General features: G+C 41.9%; 1 protein-coding gene across 5 annotated transcripts in view; it reads right to left on the reverse strand.

Moving 5' to 3' along the window:
- Window positions 1-514: 514 nt before the first annotated feature.
- CFAP74 (cilia and flagella associated protein 74) overlaps window positions 515-16,578 on the reverse strand; it is a 105,886-nt gene continuing 89,822 nt past the window's right edge. For 4 of the 5 annotated variants that reach the window (XM_048825000.2, XM_048824999.2, XM_048824998.2 and 1 more), the window contains 12 exons: window positions 15,693-15,841; window positions 14,117-14,251; window positions 13,581-13,690; window positions 12,519-12,574; window positions 11,600-11,719; window positions 10,318-10,473; window positions 9,287-9,416; window positions 8,586-8,740; window positions 7,384-7,519; window positions 6,378-6,505; window positions 5,537-5,671; window positions 515-4,066 (listed from right to left, as the gene is read on the reverse strand). In XM_048825000.2, coding sequence (XP_048680957.1) covers window positions 3,968-4,066; window positions 5,537-5,671; window positions 6,378-6,505; window positions 7,384-7,519; window positions 8,586-8,740; window positions 9,287-9,416; window positions 10,318-10,473; window positions 11,600-11,719; window positions 12,519-12,574; window positions 13,581-13,690; window positions 14,117-14,251; window positions 15,693-15,841 — 1,509 coding nt within the window. In that variant the 3' untranslated portion in view covers window positions 515-3,967. The remainder of the gene's footprint in view (window positions 4,067-5,536; window positions 5,672-6,377; window positions 6,506-7,383; window positions 7,520-8,585; window positions 8,741-9,286; window positions 9,417-10,317; window positions 10,474-11,599; window positions 11,720-12,518; window positions 12,575-13,580; window positions 13,691-14,116; window positions 14,252-15,692; window positions 15,842-16,578) is intronic. The other variant, XM_075120980.1, reaches the window with a different exon arrangement.

Genomic DNA, 16,578 nt, shown 5'->3' on the forward strand with positions numbered 1-16,578 from the left:
TGTGTACAGCACCGAGCAAAGGGGGGCTCTGGTCCCCAGTCAGAGCTGATAGACCCTGGGTCGTCAGTGGGCGGGGTCAAACCGGGGACCTCTGGAGCGTAGTGCATGAGCCTCTATAGCATGAGCTAAAAGCCAACTGGCTGTTAAGCAGACTCATTCTCTCTCTAAGTGGTCTTGGTGCCTGTCAGGGTTCCCTCCCCACTCTGAATTCTAGGGTAGAGATGTGGGGACCTGCATGAAAGACCCCCTAAGCTTGTTTATAGCAGCTTAGGTTAAAACTTCCCCAAGGCACAAATTCTTTGCCCTTGGAGGGTATGCTGCCACCACCAAGTGATTTAACAAAGAATCAGGGAAAGGACCACTTGGAGTTCCTATTCCCCCAAAATATCCCCCCAAGCCCTTACACCCACTTTCCTGGGGAGGCTTGAGAATAATATCCTAACCAATTCATTACAAAGTGATCACAGATCCAAACCCTTAGGTCTTAGGACAACAGAGAAATCAGTCAGTCAGGTTCTTTAAAAGAAGGATTTTATTTAAAAAAAAAAAGAGAGATAAAAATCACCTCTGTAAAATCAGGATGGAAAATAACTTTACAAGGTAACAAAAGATTCAAAAACACAACAGAATTTCCTCTAGGCTTAGTTTCAAAGTTACAAAAAACAGGAATAAACCTCCCTCCAACAAAGGAAAAATTCACAAGCAAAACAAAAGATAATCTAACATGACTTGCCTGGCTTTTACTTACAATTTTTGTAATATGAGAGACTTTTAGGATGGTTTATAGCAGAAGGAGTTTTCTGACCTGATTCTTCTCTGCTTCCCAAGAGAAATCACCAAAACAAAACCTCCCACCCAGATTTGAAAGTATCTTCTTTCCCCATTGGTCCTCTTGGTCAGGTGCCAACCAGGTTATTTGAGCTTCTTAACCCCTTACAGGTAAGGAGGAATTCTAGGCTATCCTTAGCTGTATGGTTATGACAGTGCCACTAGATGGGACACAACACCACACCCAGGAGGTGTGTGGGTTACATCCCACTGATCGGCGCTGAGGACATGCAGCCACTGACGTGACTGGACCACTAGCCTGGAAAGGGAGAGGTTCCTTCTCTCACATTAATAGTCTGCACTCTAGTCAGTCAATATGTTCCTGTGTCTGTGTATGTCTGGAGTGTGACTGCAGGGAACATTTGTGTTTTGGGTCTTTAAGATCTGCTCTGTTCCCTCTAGTTGTGTTTCCACAACACAATCAGTGTCTTTACTGTGCAGTAGGTCTTGGAATCCTGAAATGGTAGGTTAATCTCTGTGAAAACTCTGCAGATCCAGTTTAAGCTACAGAGACAGTCTCTTGATAGAGTTAGTATACAAGCTATGTGGTTTTTTTTTTTTGTTAAATGCCACTTCTTGGATTGTTCACTTCCTGATCCTCTGTCATGTTGGCAAAATAATTTTGAGGATTAAATCCAGGATTAGCCAAGTAATCATCTACCGAGATATCAGCATAAGAACTGTGGGAATTTGGATTGGGGAGCTCATGTCTGTGTGAATCAGAGGTGAGACTGAAGTAGGGTAGAGATTTTTATCTCCCTCCATACACAAAATAGTTGAAAGAGATGTGTAGATAAGTCTGCTAATTATTTTGATGGTCTTTCCTGCTAAAAATGCCCTTATCATAACCTAGATGCAGAGGGAGTGGGGGTTCTCCAAGCATGAACTGTTCCCTAATATACTTACTACTATTTTAAATATTAGAAATTACTCTCCCTGTAAGACTTCAGAACCCTACCCCCCCTCACAAGTTACTTGATGTCTTCATTAACCTCTTTAGAAAATATTCCTATTATTAGGTCTCTCTGTACCAGCTGTGGTTCTGCACCCCACTTGGAGTGAAATCCAAAATCAGGAAACAAGCAAGTCATGATGGGAAGCAATAAAAAGGAAGATATTCTTTCTAACTGTGACAACATGAATAAGTAATGGGAAACAACAGGACTAAGTGACAGCTAAATGGCAGAAACCAAGTCATGGAGTCAATATGGCCCCGTTGTCCTCCAAACAACATAGATGTATGGTGTCTGGATGCAACACATGCATGTTTCATGTGTATTATGTAAATAGGAGGTCCCAGTTAATTTCTAACTTCTGAACATAATAAACAACATCCTTGTATCTGGGCTTGTTCCTTCCTTTCTGAGCTAGAAGGGATCACACTGCCAGCTCATCTAAATGAGGCCTAAAGATACTGTCAGGTGCCTACCTCCACCTGGTGAAGTTCTATAACTAGCAAATCACAGACTAAGTGTTTATGCCATGTTTTGTGTGTTGCATAATCAGGGCTATTGACACGATCCATCTGATGCTCACTAATGGCAGCAGAAGAGGACAGGCTGTGCCGTGTGGGAGGAGGAAGTGATCCATCTAAATACACTGATGGTGTTTATTATAGATGATCCCAGCCCTTTAAAATACCTCCTGGGCTGCAGCGTGAGTTCCACTGCATAACACTGAGTTCTTGACTTAAAGAGGAAAATAAGACTCCCTTACTGCAGGATGGGAAGAGTCTTAAAGGGGCAGGACTGTAGTTAGACTTCTAGTCATGTCTCTTCTTCCTCTTTCTGTTCTGGGTATATTTCCTTTATGCTCATCTGTGCTGCTGAACATACCAGGTATAGCACTTCCAACCCCACTGTGTCCAATGAAAAGTTAATGGATGGTCTCTAATACAGAAGGTACAGCAGAAAACCAGCAGCAAAACGGCTAATGTGAAATAAACTTGGACCAAATGACAAAAAGCCCTGAGAGAAAGGGGCAGTAGATACTGCCCCACCCTGGTGTCTTGGGGAGTATGTGTGGGAGATATAGGGTCACCTGTGAAGAGAGGTTCTGTGTCTCCTGGCTTCCTGATGCTCCCCTTGGTTCCCCTGTCAACCCTGGCTTTCTCTGCAGTGGTTGCTGGCGCCAAGCCCCATTGAAGCAGAGCTTCCTTCTACATGCAGATCAGCTTAGCTCCTTGGTAATGAGGAGAAATCAACACTTTTACTTATAAAACTCCTAGGGAACATGAATGTATAATATGAAATTACTTGAGTGGATATAAGACAGGGATCCAAGTAACCAGATCCTGTGATGCAGTCAACAGCACGGGGCAGAGATCCCTCTCTTTCTGATTAAACTCTGTGCTGTTCTCTACAAACTGTACCGTGGGAACTGATTTCCACTGGGTTGGGAGCAGAGGGAGAGATTTATATGGAAGTTTTAATTCCAGTCTTAGACAAGAAAAAGTCTTGTGTGTTTATTGCTTGTTTTGTATATTTATTAAAACTATTACCAAAAAAATAGGATCAGCTGGAAAAATGTTGACAAACTTACACACACTGACAGGAAAACCCCCCGACCCTGAGGCCCAGCTTTATAAAGGAATTTAGGGGTTGCTACACTCAGTGTTGTAATGCCTAAGTCTCATTTCCCAAAGGGATTTAAGTACTTAGGAGCCACAATTGCATTAACAATGGATGGGATTTAGACTTTTAAGTGCCTAAATTACTTTTGAAAATGTGTAGGCTCCTAAATCAGTCAGGCAGTGCAACACTGAGCACAGCAATGCCCAATGCTTTAAAAAATCTGGGTCTGAGCTGACATGAGTTCAGGGCAGTTGTAGGTGCATGGTATCTCTCAGGATTTGGCCCATAACGAGGATAATACACTATCAGCCATCTTTTCTGTGTTCACAAGGTCTTATTCTATACTCTACAAAGAAGTTCTTTGAAGAAAGCCATCACTCTTAGAGTTCTACAAAAGCAGAAATGTTTCTGCAGTGATCACATCTTTGCATGTACAAACTAAAGTGATCTCTGAAGTCTCTTGCACAAGCTCCTTACGTTCTGAGATCTAATAATGAGTTACCAGCCTGAGCAATCCTCAGTGATTCTTCGCAAGGTTTAGCTTGGATTCTTCATTTGATGGGAGTTCATGTGCACACAACTCTGGCTATGAAGAGGACTCTGTAAGATTCTTTAATGTCTCCTTTTAAGGTCAGTACAGCTGCCACCATCAAAGGGTGATCTGGCTACAAACAAAGAATATGTAAGTATAAGCAGTCCTCTTCATCTGGCAGCTAGAGCCAAAAGTCTGATCAGATTTTGTAAATTATGCCTTTTAATATCTTGAAGTTATCAGATGTGCCAGTTATGGTTATAGAGAATCTCTCTTAATAACTGCGCTAATCTAATGAAAGCTGGGAACAACAGGGTACTCCTTCCCTAGTGGGGAGCATGGCATCATCAGGTTACAGCCATGACAACGAGCAGGGTGTGGGTGTTGCATACTGTGCTGTACTGTGGGTTTGGGAAAGAAATGGAGATCCTTTATCCATGAGTTGTGTAAGAGCCAGCTCTGGTCACCAGGAAACCCTGAGTCAATATCAGGGCCTCATACCATGAACTCTAGTTCCTTTTGTACAGAATGACAGCAGCCTTCTAATTTTGGAAGATGCTAGTCATCCTGCCACCCCGACAGGGATCCCTGCAGAGAGAGGAAACTGAGAGAACGAATAAGAAACACGTGAGGATGAGGCATGGAGGAAAATCTCAGCTTGTAGGGACAGTGTCTTGAACATATACCAAGGCCCTGTAGAAGGAACCAAAGCAAACCCTGGTACCTATGGTGGGTCACAAAACAAACTCAAATAAGTAGTGAACTCCACAAGAATTAACGGGTTTTGTTTGCAGTAAGGGAGATTTAGATTGAATATTACCAAAAAAATTGCTAACTCTAAGGATAATTAAGCACTAGTACAAGTTTCTAGGGAGGCTGTGGAGTCCCCGTCATTGAAGGATTTTAAGAATAGGTTGGACAAACACCTGTCAGTGATGGCCTAGGTATACTTGGTCCTGCCTCAGCATGGGGGGATGGGTGAGATGGCCTCATGGGGGGATGGGTGAGATGGCCCTGCATTTCTACGATTCCATGAAAGAGACAGGAATCCAGGGCTACCACAGCCTGGGTACTGCAGCAACATGCGTTTAAATTTGTCTGTGATTTCATATGATTGGGGCAGCAGAAAATCTTTTCTTTGTTGAAATCTAGCATGAGAGTGCTTATCAAATGACTCCCACCTAAGCAATCTGACCAAAGCAGTGACTTTAATTTAATTTAATACTAATAAACTTTTGCTGAAAGGTGCTATGTAAGTGCAAAGATCTTAATGCCTCATATAAGGTATGTGTGATTATGCCCCTCATTCTCATCTCATAGATGGATCAATTGAGGCACAGAATTTATGTAGCAAGCTCCCAAGGTGACACAGCCAGTCCCTGGCTTCTATTCTCTAACACTAGACCCTGTATCCTGTTTTCATGCAAATCAGACACTAAGTGAAGCAGGTCTATTGTTATAACTTCTATCTAAAGTGAGCTGCACTGACGATGACTCGAAGACTTGCTTCTGAGCTGATCCTGAAAGCTAGTGAGACTGTGCTCTGTTCCCTCTAGTATACAATAATTTCCATAAACAATATGCTTTGGAAATGTTAACGTACATCAAAGTCAGCAGGTGGCATCCAAGAAACACTGATGCATTTGATTTGACCACGATCAACTGTTCCTTTAACAGGCTCGATGGTAAATCCCTTCTGTTGCAGGAGTAGTAGGTTATCCAAACTGAACTCTACGTTCTGCAGCAACAACAAGCAGTTAGTGAAGTAGAACACACGCTGTTAGTTACAGCCAGCTCAGCTTCTGGGTACAAAAGACCTTAGCTTACAGGCTACCTCACCCTAATCTGTAGAACTGTGCCTCCCACCTGCCAAACCTCTTGTACCTTTGCTCCTGAGACATGAAAACAAGCAGTGAATTTAATGTGCTTGGTTGTAATGAAGCACACTCTGGCTAAAAGGAGAGTGTCTAGAGATTTTTCATGAAATTAAACTAACTTGTTGTCTTGAAGTCTCATTTGCGGGGACCACAGTCTGTTTCATTGTCAACAAACCAACCCTGAAAGCTGTAGCTAAGTGTAAGTTCAGAAGGTTGTTTTTATAAACAGTTGCCCGTAACACTTTGTTGTTAATGTGAAAGCTGCTAATTTGGTCCATAGTCACACTTTTATTATGGATTTAAGAATTAGGGGAGCAATGTATTCAACTAATTGTATTATCTTCTTCTAATACCCTCCTGCTGATTCCTCGTCTCCCCTTGAAAAATAAACGTCCATCCTTTCAAACAATACTAGTGCTTTTATAATATGGTGTCAGGCTTAATGGAGATCCAGAAAGTCATTTAACGTGGGAATCTCTGCTGGCTCTGGATTCTCGAGAGCAGTTGGTAGCCATTTGCAAGTGCTGACTCAATTTCTGAGCTGAGTGCATTTTTCATTTTGTTTACCTTCTTCGATGCAAACTGAGCTGTCCGTATAGCCCCGATTTTCAGCTCCCTCACTGCCGGAGTCCCAGAGCTCTCTGCCTGGATGTACTCCAGGCTCAGGAGGAGAGGCTTTGCTGGTTCTTCCAGCTCTAAACAGACATGGATCAAGTTAACTTTGGAACAGCCAATGAATGTTGGTCCCAAGTCAGGCATAAATGACTTATTGATCAGTTGGTCGAAGATGGTGTAAATTATGCCAGAAAGCACCAGCAGAGAGAGTGGTAGTAGGAAAGTCCACCAACAAGAGTGTCTGAACAGTTCCTACCACACTTTGACTTACATACCAACGGGTTGGAAGGAAGAGTGAATTTAAAGAAGGGTAAGGTCTTGTTAAATTGTGTCGTCTTACACAATCCTTGCTTTTTCTGTTTCATCCTTCTATTCAGGCCCCTTAGCGTGTAAGTTACACTCACTTATATTCCTTTGCATCTTTAAATGGGTGTAGTTTACATATCTCCTTTGAATTTAAACCCATATCTTACATTCAACCCTCCCATTTAGTTTCTGTATTAGCAACTCCTTAGGTCTTAGTCTCTGATCAGAGCAATGCTGAGTGTGCATATATGTGAGAATTTTATAAGCATTTTAAAGTAAACCTTCACTTGCCATTTACAGAAATGCAGCTAAAATACATTTCTGTGCTGTACTGTTAGTTTATCCTTTTTCACATACTAAACTGAAAAACTGTCTAATCCACATGAGGTAAAGCCCGTCATTCATGTGGATGAGAAATTCTACTGTATTAGATTTAGAGAAAATTCTTCTCCCGATAACAAGTTTTTCTGCCATTTTTATATTGAGTCAAACCCCATCCATAATATTCTGCCCTTTGGCATTTGACTCTGGTACCCACATGCTGGAGGTGCGATCTCCTGTGAACTTTTTTTTAACACAAATGGAGACAGATAAATCTATGTTGATAGCACTCTCCCACATTAGAATAAAAATAGAAAAGGCAGGTTGTTACCTCCTTTTGCTGCTTCTTCAGACATGGGTGATGTTATAGCCAAAGACTCCACGGGCACATCCAAGGGATCCCCTCCTTCCACAAACATCATATGGTTTCTTGCAGCACCCTTCAGCCAGATCACACGAGCTATTTCCTATGTAGGACAAGAATTCTGCAGATGCAGGTTACAGCCCAGGTCTTGATGTAATAGTAATCTCGACACAACTGTAATAGCTGTCTAGAAACGATTGTATAATCTGTCTCAGTTGTTTGCAGGCACACTGGCAACTGAGCTTAGTCTCTCCTTTATGTATGCAATTATATTCCATGATGCAAGAGATCTTTGTCATCTTCATTCTGCAATCAGCTGCTGACTTGGTAGGGGACATGTATTTTACTCTGCCTTTCATTCTGTGGCAGAGTGTCTCCGTGATAACAGGGCAAAGCATTCATCGTAGACCTCCCAGACAGGCAAAACTTATCTGGTATAAAATATGACCTGTCCGAGATTTGTGAACCTGGGCCAGGTTGCAGGCACTCATCACTGATTTCATGGTTTTGGGTGTGGAAACCATGCATAATTCAACTCAGCCACAATTAGATTTCTGGCTTTATCCCTACCCGAAACTCTGGGAATGCAAACTCACCTGAAATGTTTGCAGTAACCTTTTTACGTGCAGTAGGTGCTGAAACCTTTTTACTTGCAGTATTGGTAGCAGCCACTAGGTGGCACTCCTTGCTAACTGTTGGCTAGTCTCTCCTAGGAGGTGGGAATATCACCCTTGATGTTGCCCATCTGGCTTTTGTCTAAGCCCAGTACCTGCTCCACAGAGGGACCACTCCCTCCCCATGCAGAGGAACAGCAGAGCAGCTTCACAGTAGAAAGAGCAGCCTCTGTTTAGGAAGGGCTTTTGGGGCATGGGCTCTGCAGGAAAAGATCCACTATCCCAGTCCCTTCAACAGATTCTCTGCACTGGGAACCTATGTGAAGTTGTGCTCAGCAATTGACAAGGGTATATGCTGGCTCCCCACAATTTGCCCAGCTGCGAAGTGGGGTTATGTACGGAGAAGAGGGATCTTATTCCAAGTCATTGTGAATTAATAACAAAATACAATTATTTCCACTCCTGGTAGAATCCCAATGCCCATGCTGATAAATTCAGTTTGAGCCATATGGCAGCCTTCGATTTAACAGTCCAGATGCCCTGAGGTTGCCTTACCTTGCCAAAGAGCACAACCTTGAGACAGTCAGAATAATACAAACTTTCATGGTCTGGACTGAAGGTAACAGTGAAATCCTGACTCTTCCTAGGCTCAATTCTGCCCTCTACTGGAAATATGTTGAACACACTTAACCCACTGTAGTTCTGTGTACCTGGAAGAGCAAAAAACAGAAATATAAGGATGACAGAAAGAGAGCTCTGTTCTACCTCTCTTTTTATATTTCTGTCTCACTTCCTTTTTTGTCCCAATGGTAAATGAGTAAAATTTCTGGTGCATGTTTATGCAGCAAAGTTGGAAATCTGGGTGTGAAAAAGCCTAGTTGGAAACACCCATGAAGTTTTTCAAAATACCCATTTCCCTGGAGGAATTGGAGAAGTGCCATTAAACCATTCTTACTTTCTTGTATTAATTACACATAAATTGATCTTGCTATTTGATGGGTAATATGCTGAGTGGGTTTAAGCAGATCTCAACAATAGAGCCTTCTTACTTGGGAACGTTCTCTTAGGCTATGTAAACTTGTACCAACCAGGAATTAATAATTAACGCATTTGCTATTAGTGAAGCAAATACTGTCCTTAGTTACAGTGTTGTGACCCCCACCACTGCAAGGCTTCAGTGGACCTGAATGGACCAAACACGAGGCAGAATTTGGCTCCTATATCATACTTGATTAATGAGATGAAAAACTATTTACCAACAAAATCTGTCCGTCCTGGGGGAGACGTGATGAAGAAGGGAAGTCTCTGCTGCTCTTTGTCCCTTGTTTGTGAGAGTGACTCTAGTTTGATGGAGTATCTCAGGGGCAGAGTAGAAGTGTTCTGTATCTGGAGGGAGTCATTGACACAACAGCATTTTAACTGGGGAAATGATTTAAAACCCTGTAGGATGTGTATTGTGCAAATGGGCTGAAATTGTTCATTGCATGCCGAGGTGCCATACATGGTGCATATGGGTTACTATTATCCACAGTGCATTCTTCTTGCCAGACAACACAGAGCTTTTTCTACTCTTGGAACCCACCTGCAGGAAATACATGCTAGTTGCTTCCCATCAAAGCTTTGTGATGCCTGCACAGTGAAAGATTTAATAGACTAACAGTTTGCTTCTAGCACTTGGCCTGTTCACTAGATTTGGGATTAGCAGTGTGGAAATTACAGCAGATGAACGAATCAATTAAACTGTTCTCTAGCCTATCCTGGTAATCCCTAGCTGGGCACATCCCCATCCCACGGAGACAGGAGGCAGGCACAATCAGGGTGGCTACAAAGGGGAACACCTGGGAGGGAAGGGCAAGTAACTCTGCTGCTGATGCTTGAGGGGCCATTTCTGGCCTCCCTCACCCTTGTGTGTACTGGACAGAACCAGGGAGAAGAGCATTCAAGAGGTGGTTTTAAATGTGCAGTAAGACGCTCACCCCTCCCCAGTGCCTCTGTAGGCAGAATTCCCCCAAGCAGTGCAAAGTCAGCTCAGCACCCCTGCCAGGTAGAAGTACTGTTAGCCTTTTAGACTCTCAGCTTCTAATGAACTCCCTGAACTAACAGTTTGTCCCGGGTGTTCATCACAGGCTTAAAAGCTAAATGTTTAATGAAGCAACTTACTGCTCAGCATAACATCCTGTCAGGAAACTCTCTTACATGCTTCTGACCAACTAGGAATGGTACTGACCCACCACTAATCAGGTCTTTCAACTCGACACAAGGGAGTTTCCATAAGGTCAGGATTTACCTTGAATGTGGAAGTGACCTTCTCTTTTGCTATGACATATCCCATATCGAGCACTTCTCCTTCCACAGAACAAGCAATTGATGGAGCCACCCCATGGCCAGTAATACTGAGGGTCAGGGTGGCTTTTATGCTCCGGATATCCAGAGTTTCAAAGAACTGCAAAGAAGGATGTTCATACTGGTCAACTGTAACAGACACTTGCTTTAGAATTTCAGGGTACAATACAAAGCCAGGGCTAAATGCCAGCTGGGTGCTGTGCATAGGCACCTGGAAATGGGGATGGAACGTCCTAGCTCTTCATAATCACATCCCAGGTCCTTTATAGAAACATCTACGAAGAGGATAGTTCCAGGGCTTAGGGACCATCGGGTCATTTATCTGTGGGCATGCCCATTGACAGTAGCATTCTGCCTGTGCTGGGGTTAGAGGTGGGGCTAGGGCTGGTTCACACTGGATCTGGATTTGCAGTACTGTATGTGTGTATCTGGGCTTGAGGGCACTTAGACAGCAAGCCAGAATTTGGCCCTACTTTCTTATTCTGATTCTGAGGGGGCTTATATTTCCTTGTCTAAGAAATCTTGAGGGACTGGATGCTCAAAAGGGGTTAAGAGTGAAATCAGTGGAAGTTAGGAGGCTAAATAGAAGTTTGGAGCCTACCTCTTTCTGAGCATCCAGCCCTGGATCTATAATGAACTCTCCCAGGGAGAATGACCTCAGTGTGATACCAATGTACTAAAGAACACAGCTTATCTGACTGCCCATTACTAGAACAATGTTAAGCTGCTGTCAATGTTCTGTTAAGGGTCAGACTCCTATAGAGCCATGCACATTCCCAATAGACAACAGAGAGCCCACTGTGTATGTCTTTAGACTCCACTGTTGTGCACCGTGCTGTGCATCAGCTGCCTACTTTCTCCACCCAGAAGTGGCTGCATTTCAGACGAGCTGTCTGTAGTTTGCAAAGCACTGTGGGATGGCCTGTCTGTGTAGTTTGCAAAGCATTCTGAGATCCTTTGTTAGGAAAGACATTCCAGGCATAAATTAATATAATTCTCCTTGGAAAAAATGCTAAAATCAGGTCTTAACCAGTCAAATGTCTCTCAGAACTCCTTCAGCATGAACATTCTTTATTTTATTATTTGTGCACCAGTACTGACATTATTTTAAAAATATATTTTTGGGCAAGTCTTGTATTTTTAAATGCTTCTGATTGCTTATTATTATCCATGTGTCTTCCCGTGTGTAAAATATTGTCATATATATATATAAAATATTTACTCACCAATTTACTCTCATTTGGACAAAAAGAAATGAAGAGAAACTGGTTTTCCCCTGGCTCAAGAGTGCCAACTGGACTGATCAATAGGAAGGGCCCATTGGGGTTCAGGATGGAGAATCCTAGCTGAAATGTTGCAACTCAAGGAAATGCAAGTTTATAGGTGACAAACTAAGGGAACAAGAGCAGGATTTAAAGATAATTCAAACCAACCTGTGGTCTATCAGCTTTTTTAGCGTTAGTGAGCTAGACCAAAGAAAATAAACAACAACCCAATTCTTTGCCCAAAACTCAAATGTCTGAAACAGGGTTTTTTCAGTTAAAAAAAACTTGTAATAACTTCCCTGCAGCTCTGTCCCTAGGTTTTGCCTGAGGTGGGAAGCACACAAATTAAACCAGCATATGAGAGATGTTGTTCTCTCAGATTTTTCTGGCCCTGTTTAGACTCGGCAATACTGGTAGCTTAGAGAACAGCCTTTTCTAACTGAAGATTTCCAGAAGTTGGGAGAAGTGTTGAGCAAAAACTTGGCTTTTGGTCTCTGAGCTTGGTGTGTCATGTTGGTGCTGGAGTTGGCTGCATTGCTAGTAGCTTTTGCCCTTTTAGAAAGGGCTGAAGCATGAGCATGAAGAGCCTCTCAAGTCTGGTTTTTAAATAGAGATTTGCCAGCAGAAAAGTGAATAGTGAGAATTTTACAAAAGCATTTAGATTGGAAGTGGTCTTCCAAAGTTCATTTCTTCCAACCCTGTAAAATAGATTTTACAGTCTATCTAGCTGTGAAAGATGGGTACTATAGCTGAACTACGCTGTCTCCATTAAAGGTGCTTTTACAATCCTAATGATGAACAATTCTTGCAGAAATAGGGCCAAAGTCAACAGTGCCTGAATAAGTGGGTTGTGGAGAGTGAACACTCGAGTCAAGGATACTGCTAGCTGCTCCTGGGAGATGTTCTGTATTGTAACCCGTTCGATTATTCTGTGGCCTAAAATGTATAAAAACAACACTTTCAGAAATGTTACTGTAATCAACCAGTAAGAAAGACCACTAAATTGGACACTCCAGTTTCTAACTCCAGTGCTGCCCAGGGCCATCTTTAGTTATGGTGTCACAATATTCATTGCACTCCAATGTTAGACAGAATGGCCAGGAAATAAAACCATTAATGTTAATTCCAAGAATGAGCTAGCAAAAAGTTCTGAAATTAGTGACAGACTGATCCTTTCTTTCAAGATAGAAAGCAGCAAATGTGACACTTCTAGTGTCTCCCAGTCTTTCAAGGAAGAAGGTCAGATACCTCTCAGGTGGCTGTTTAAAAGTATTTACAATGCATGAGACTTTTTACTCTTCATCTTACTGGGATTTCCTAAATGTGGTATTTATAAATCAACATTTTATAGCCAGCCTGGTTGTGATGAAGGTTCCATGTATTAGAAGGCTGTCATGAAGAGGCTAGACCTGTCAATGACCACATTGTATTCTCCAAACATTATTTGGCTAGAAAATTCTATCCAGGAGGGAAAAATGCATCTTCACAACCCATTTTAGTAGTGGATTTGTTTTTAACAGAGGTTGTTACAAAAGACCATAAAACCTCAAAGAAGAATTGTTAGGAGTAGTTTGAGTAATCTTCCACTGCATCACATCTCCATGCATGACTGTACGTATGAGAGCTACATTTCACTCCCACTTTTCGCTCTGCTAAAATGTTCACTCCATTTCTGGGGCTGGTGCGCAGTGAAAGTGCACAAACACAGGTGGTCTCCATTAGGGCTACTAATTACATCTCTGGGCATCAAATGGGCTCTTAAGAACCTTAAATGGTTATCTGGGCTCCTGATTACCCATTTGTGTGACTACATCTGGCCTAATTTAGACACCTATGTTTGAAAATTGATCCTACAGCGAGTAAGAAAATCATAACAAAGCTACATTTAAAAGGAATTAAAGCCAGGCAGAAAAACCTCAAAAGTTGAATTCTAACTTCATACCTACTGCGACCTCTCCAAAGTTGATGATGTTTTTTCCATTATTTGAAGTGACCACAACAGATGGTGCTACAGCAGGACAGTGCAACTCTAGGTACAAGGTGTTATAAGGACTGGGGAGATGGGAAAAAAAATGTTTGCTGTTAGATCATAAAATCTGGTATTTGAAATCTGCTCTTACTCTATGCAGGAGGGGAAAAAGCATTATGGATATGTGTTAAAGAGACTGTATAATTCTTGGCTTCTTTTCTTGCATCTGCATAGGCAGAAGAGGTGGACTGAATCTGGCACATAAACTTTACATTGTAAATATTCTCTAAGGTGCTTTGATATTTGCAGGCTCAATTCTGATCTCAATTATGGTGGTGTATATTCTAAGTTATTCCACTGATTTATGGGGCAATTAAGATCAGAATCTGGCCTTTTCCCCAAAAAACAAATGAATACTTTTTTCAACATGTGCCCCTACTTTCTTCTGACCTTTCTGATCCACTATAAATTGCATTCATATAGTGTCATGCTGCTCATTTATACAGTACCTGTACTTTAGATTTTCCGATCCTCTCTTTTCATCAGTATCTCCACTTGCAACAAAGCAAGGTATGATGTATCTCTCAAACTTTCCTGTGAAATTCCTAATCAGGGAATACTGAGCTGCAATATATTCTTCAGAGCTAGAGAGCACAAGAATATGGTCTTAATAAGAAGAAAGCAAAAATCATGTAGTAACACAGCACTCTAGTATTAATGCCAGCAAGCAGAATATTACATTGCAGACCTGACCTAGTAAGCATTTGCATTTACTATTTATTGATCATTAATTGTTTAAAAGTAGACTTTAGCAGTAAAGCTGTGTGCTCATTTATTACAAGGCAATGGATCTGCTCAACAGAGGGAGGTGTTTAATAAGTAGTTTGCTTTTCTGTTCATGTCACAGAGAACAAAAATTATGAACTCAGATACTTAATGTCACACTAGAGAAGACAAAACAATTCTCAGTGTGATTCTCCCATGCTGGATTTTCTACTGAAAATCCATTTTGCAAACATTTTCATTGCATCTTTTTATATTCCAGTACTATTCCTAAATTACATATTTCTGTGATAGAGTACATCTGGCAATGCCTCAGAATTCTCAAATACGCATTTCCTTTGGAATGAATTGTGTAGTTACAGTATACTTAAACAATTCATGATTAAAAATACAAGCTGCTTATATGCTGATAGTTAATGGATTACACTGAACGTCTAATTCTTGTCCAAAGCATGTAAGGGGCCAATTCAGCAAAGCACTTAAGCATGTGCCTAACTTTAACATATGAGTGGTTCCATTTACTTCAGTGGGACTACCCAGATACTTGGGACTACTTAGTTACTTAAAGTTAAGCACATGCTTAAATGCTTTGTTGGATCAGGGCCCTCAAGCACTGGACTTTCTTATTAGATGGTATAAATTTAAATGAATAAACTGCTAGGTACCACGTGAAATAAATGTTAATTTTCTGTCAGCTGACCTGCATGCTGCAAAATGACTACCTGGAAGCTTTAAATTAAATCACTGTTATATTTCCCAATGGGTGAATTTCGCCCCATCCTAGTGGTGGTCCTTAACTATACACCATTTAACTGCCAAATTCAGGTGTCAGTGGGTCTTGGGCAGTGGGCATGAGCCTTGTACTGCCCTGGGTGAATTTTACTCGATACAAATGCAACTAATTTATTTGGAAGGGGTGAATCATTCGCTGTCAGTTTCTGTCATTAAAGTGTTTAATCAGTCTCCTATCTGAAAAACAGGCCAATTGCCCTTTAAACTGCTATTGTGGTTGATTCAGCTGAGTTATAGGACAGCCACGTTTAATGCTACACGGTACATTCTTTCAAGCCCACAGCTTTGCTATTTGATCTATAATGAGGGATTCTCTGCTTTGCAGGAGAAGTTCTGACAGTGTAGATTAGAAGCATTGCTAATTTTGGAAATAACCTTTGTAATAAAAAAGGCTAGTTCTCCCCTAAAGTTAGATTGCTCGCTCACACACAGGGATTAATAGATTAATGAAACCAATGTGGTAAATGGCATTCGTTCGCTACCCAGTAAAAGCTGCTGCTACTGACTTACTTGGTTTTTATTTCTTCTGGTTTTGGTGGCTCAAAGCCACTGCTAGCAGCTGCATATTTACTGTTTCTGACCCTCAAAGGCTGTCTGAAAGCGGCAAAACTTGGTTTCTTTCCATCTTTCTTTCCTGCCACAGTTTCGTCTTTCCTCTTCTATAAATACAGCATTTTATATGTATATATAAATATAACATGCATGTGATACTTCAAAGCTGTCTCGGTAATTTGGACACCCAATTCCTATTAAAATCCCATAGGTGGCTACAAATTATTATAGATCAGGGGTTCACACACTTCATTGCACTGCGACCCCCTTCTGCCAATAAAAACGACTACACGATCCCAGGAGTGGGGACCAAGCCTGAGCCTGCCCAAGCCCCGCCGCCCTAGGGTGGGGTGGGGGACAAAGCCCAAGCTCCAGGGCTTCAGCCCTAGGTGGGGGGCCTGTAAACTGAGCCTTGCCACCAGGGCTAAAGCCCTCAGGCTTCGGTCCTGAGCAGTGGGGCTCGGTCTTTGTCTTCAGCACCAGGCCCCAGACCCACCTTAGGGTCCTGGCCCACAGTTTGAGAACCACTGTTATAGATTATTCTGTGGAGATGCTCTAGTCAGGGATCATGGCTCCACTGTGTGAATGCTGGTGCAAACATACAGAAAAAAGATAGTCTCTGCCCCAGAGAACTCCCAATCAAAGTATATAAAAAGAGGTGACAGATGGATGTAACCAAAACCACAAGATAACAGCGATACAATTATGATTAGAGCAATAAGCAATGGATACAGCACGTCAGCAGCCAGCTGGTGGTGGTCAAATAAAATAATAAAAAATAAAGTGAAATTGGACAATTCAAGCTTAGAGCTGCTTCACTCAACCTCAGAGGGCAAATCCTCTG

The sequence above is a fragment of the Caretta caretta genome, chromosome 18, assembly GCF_965140235.1.
Source record: "Caretta caretta isolate rCarCar2 chromosome 18, rCarCar1.hap1, whole genome shotgun sequence".
Classification (NCBI taxonomy): domain Eukaryota; kingdom Metazoa; phylum Chordata; order Testudines; family Cheloniidae; genus Caretta; species Caretta caretta.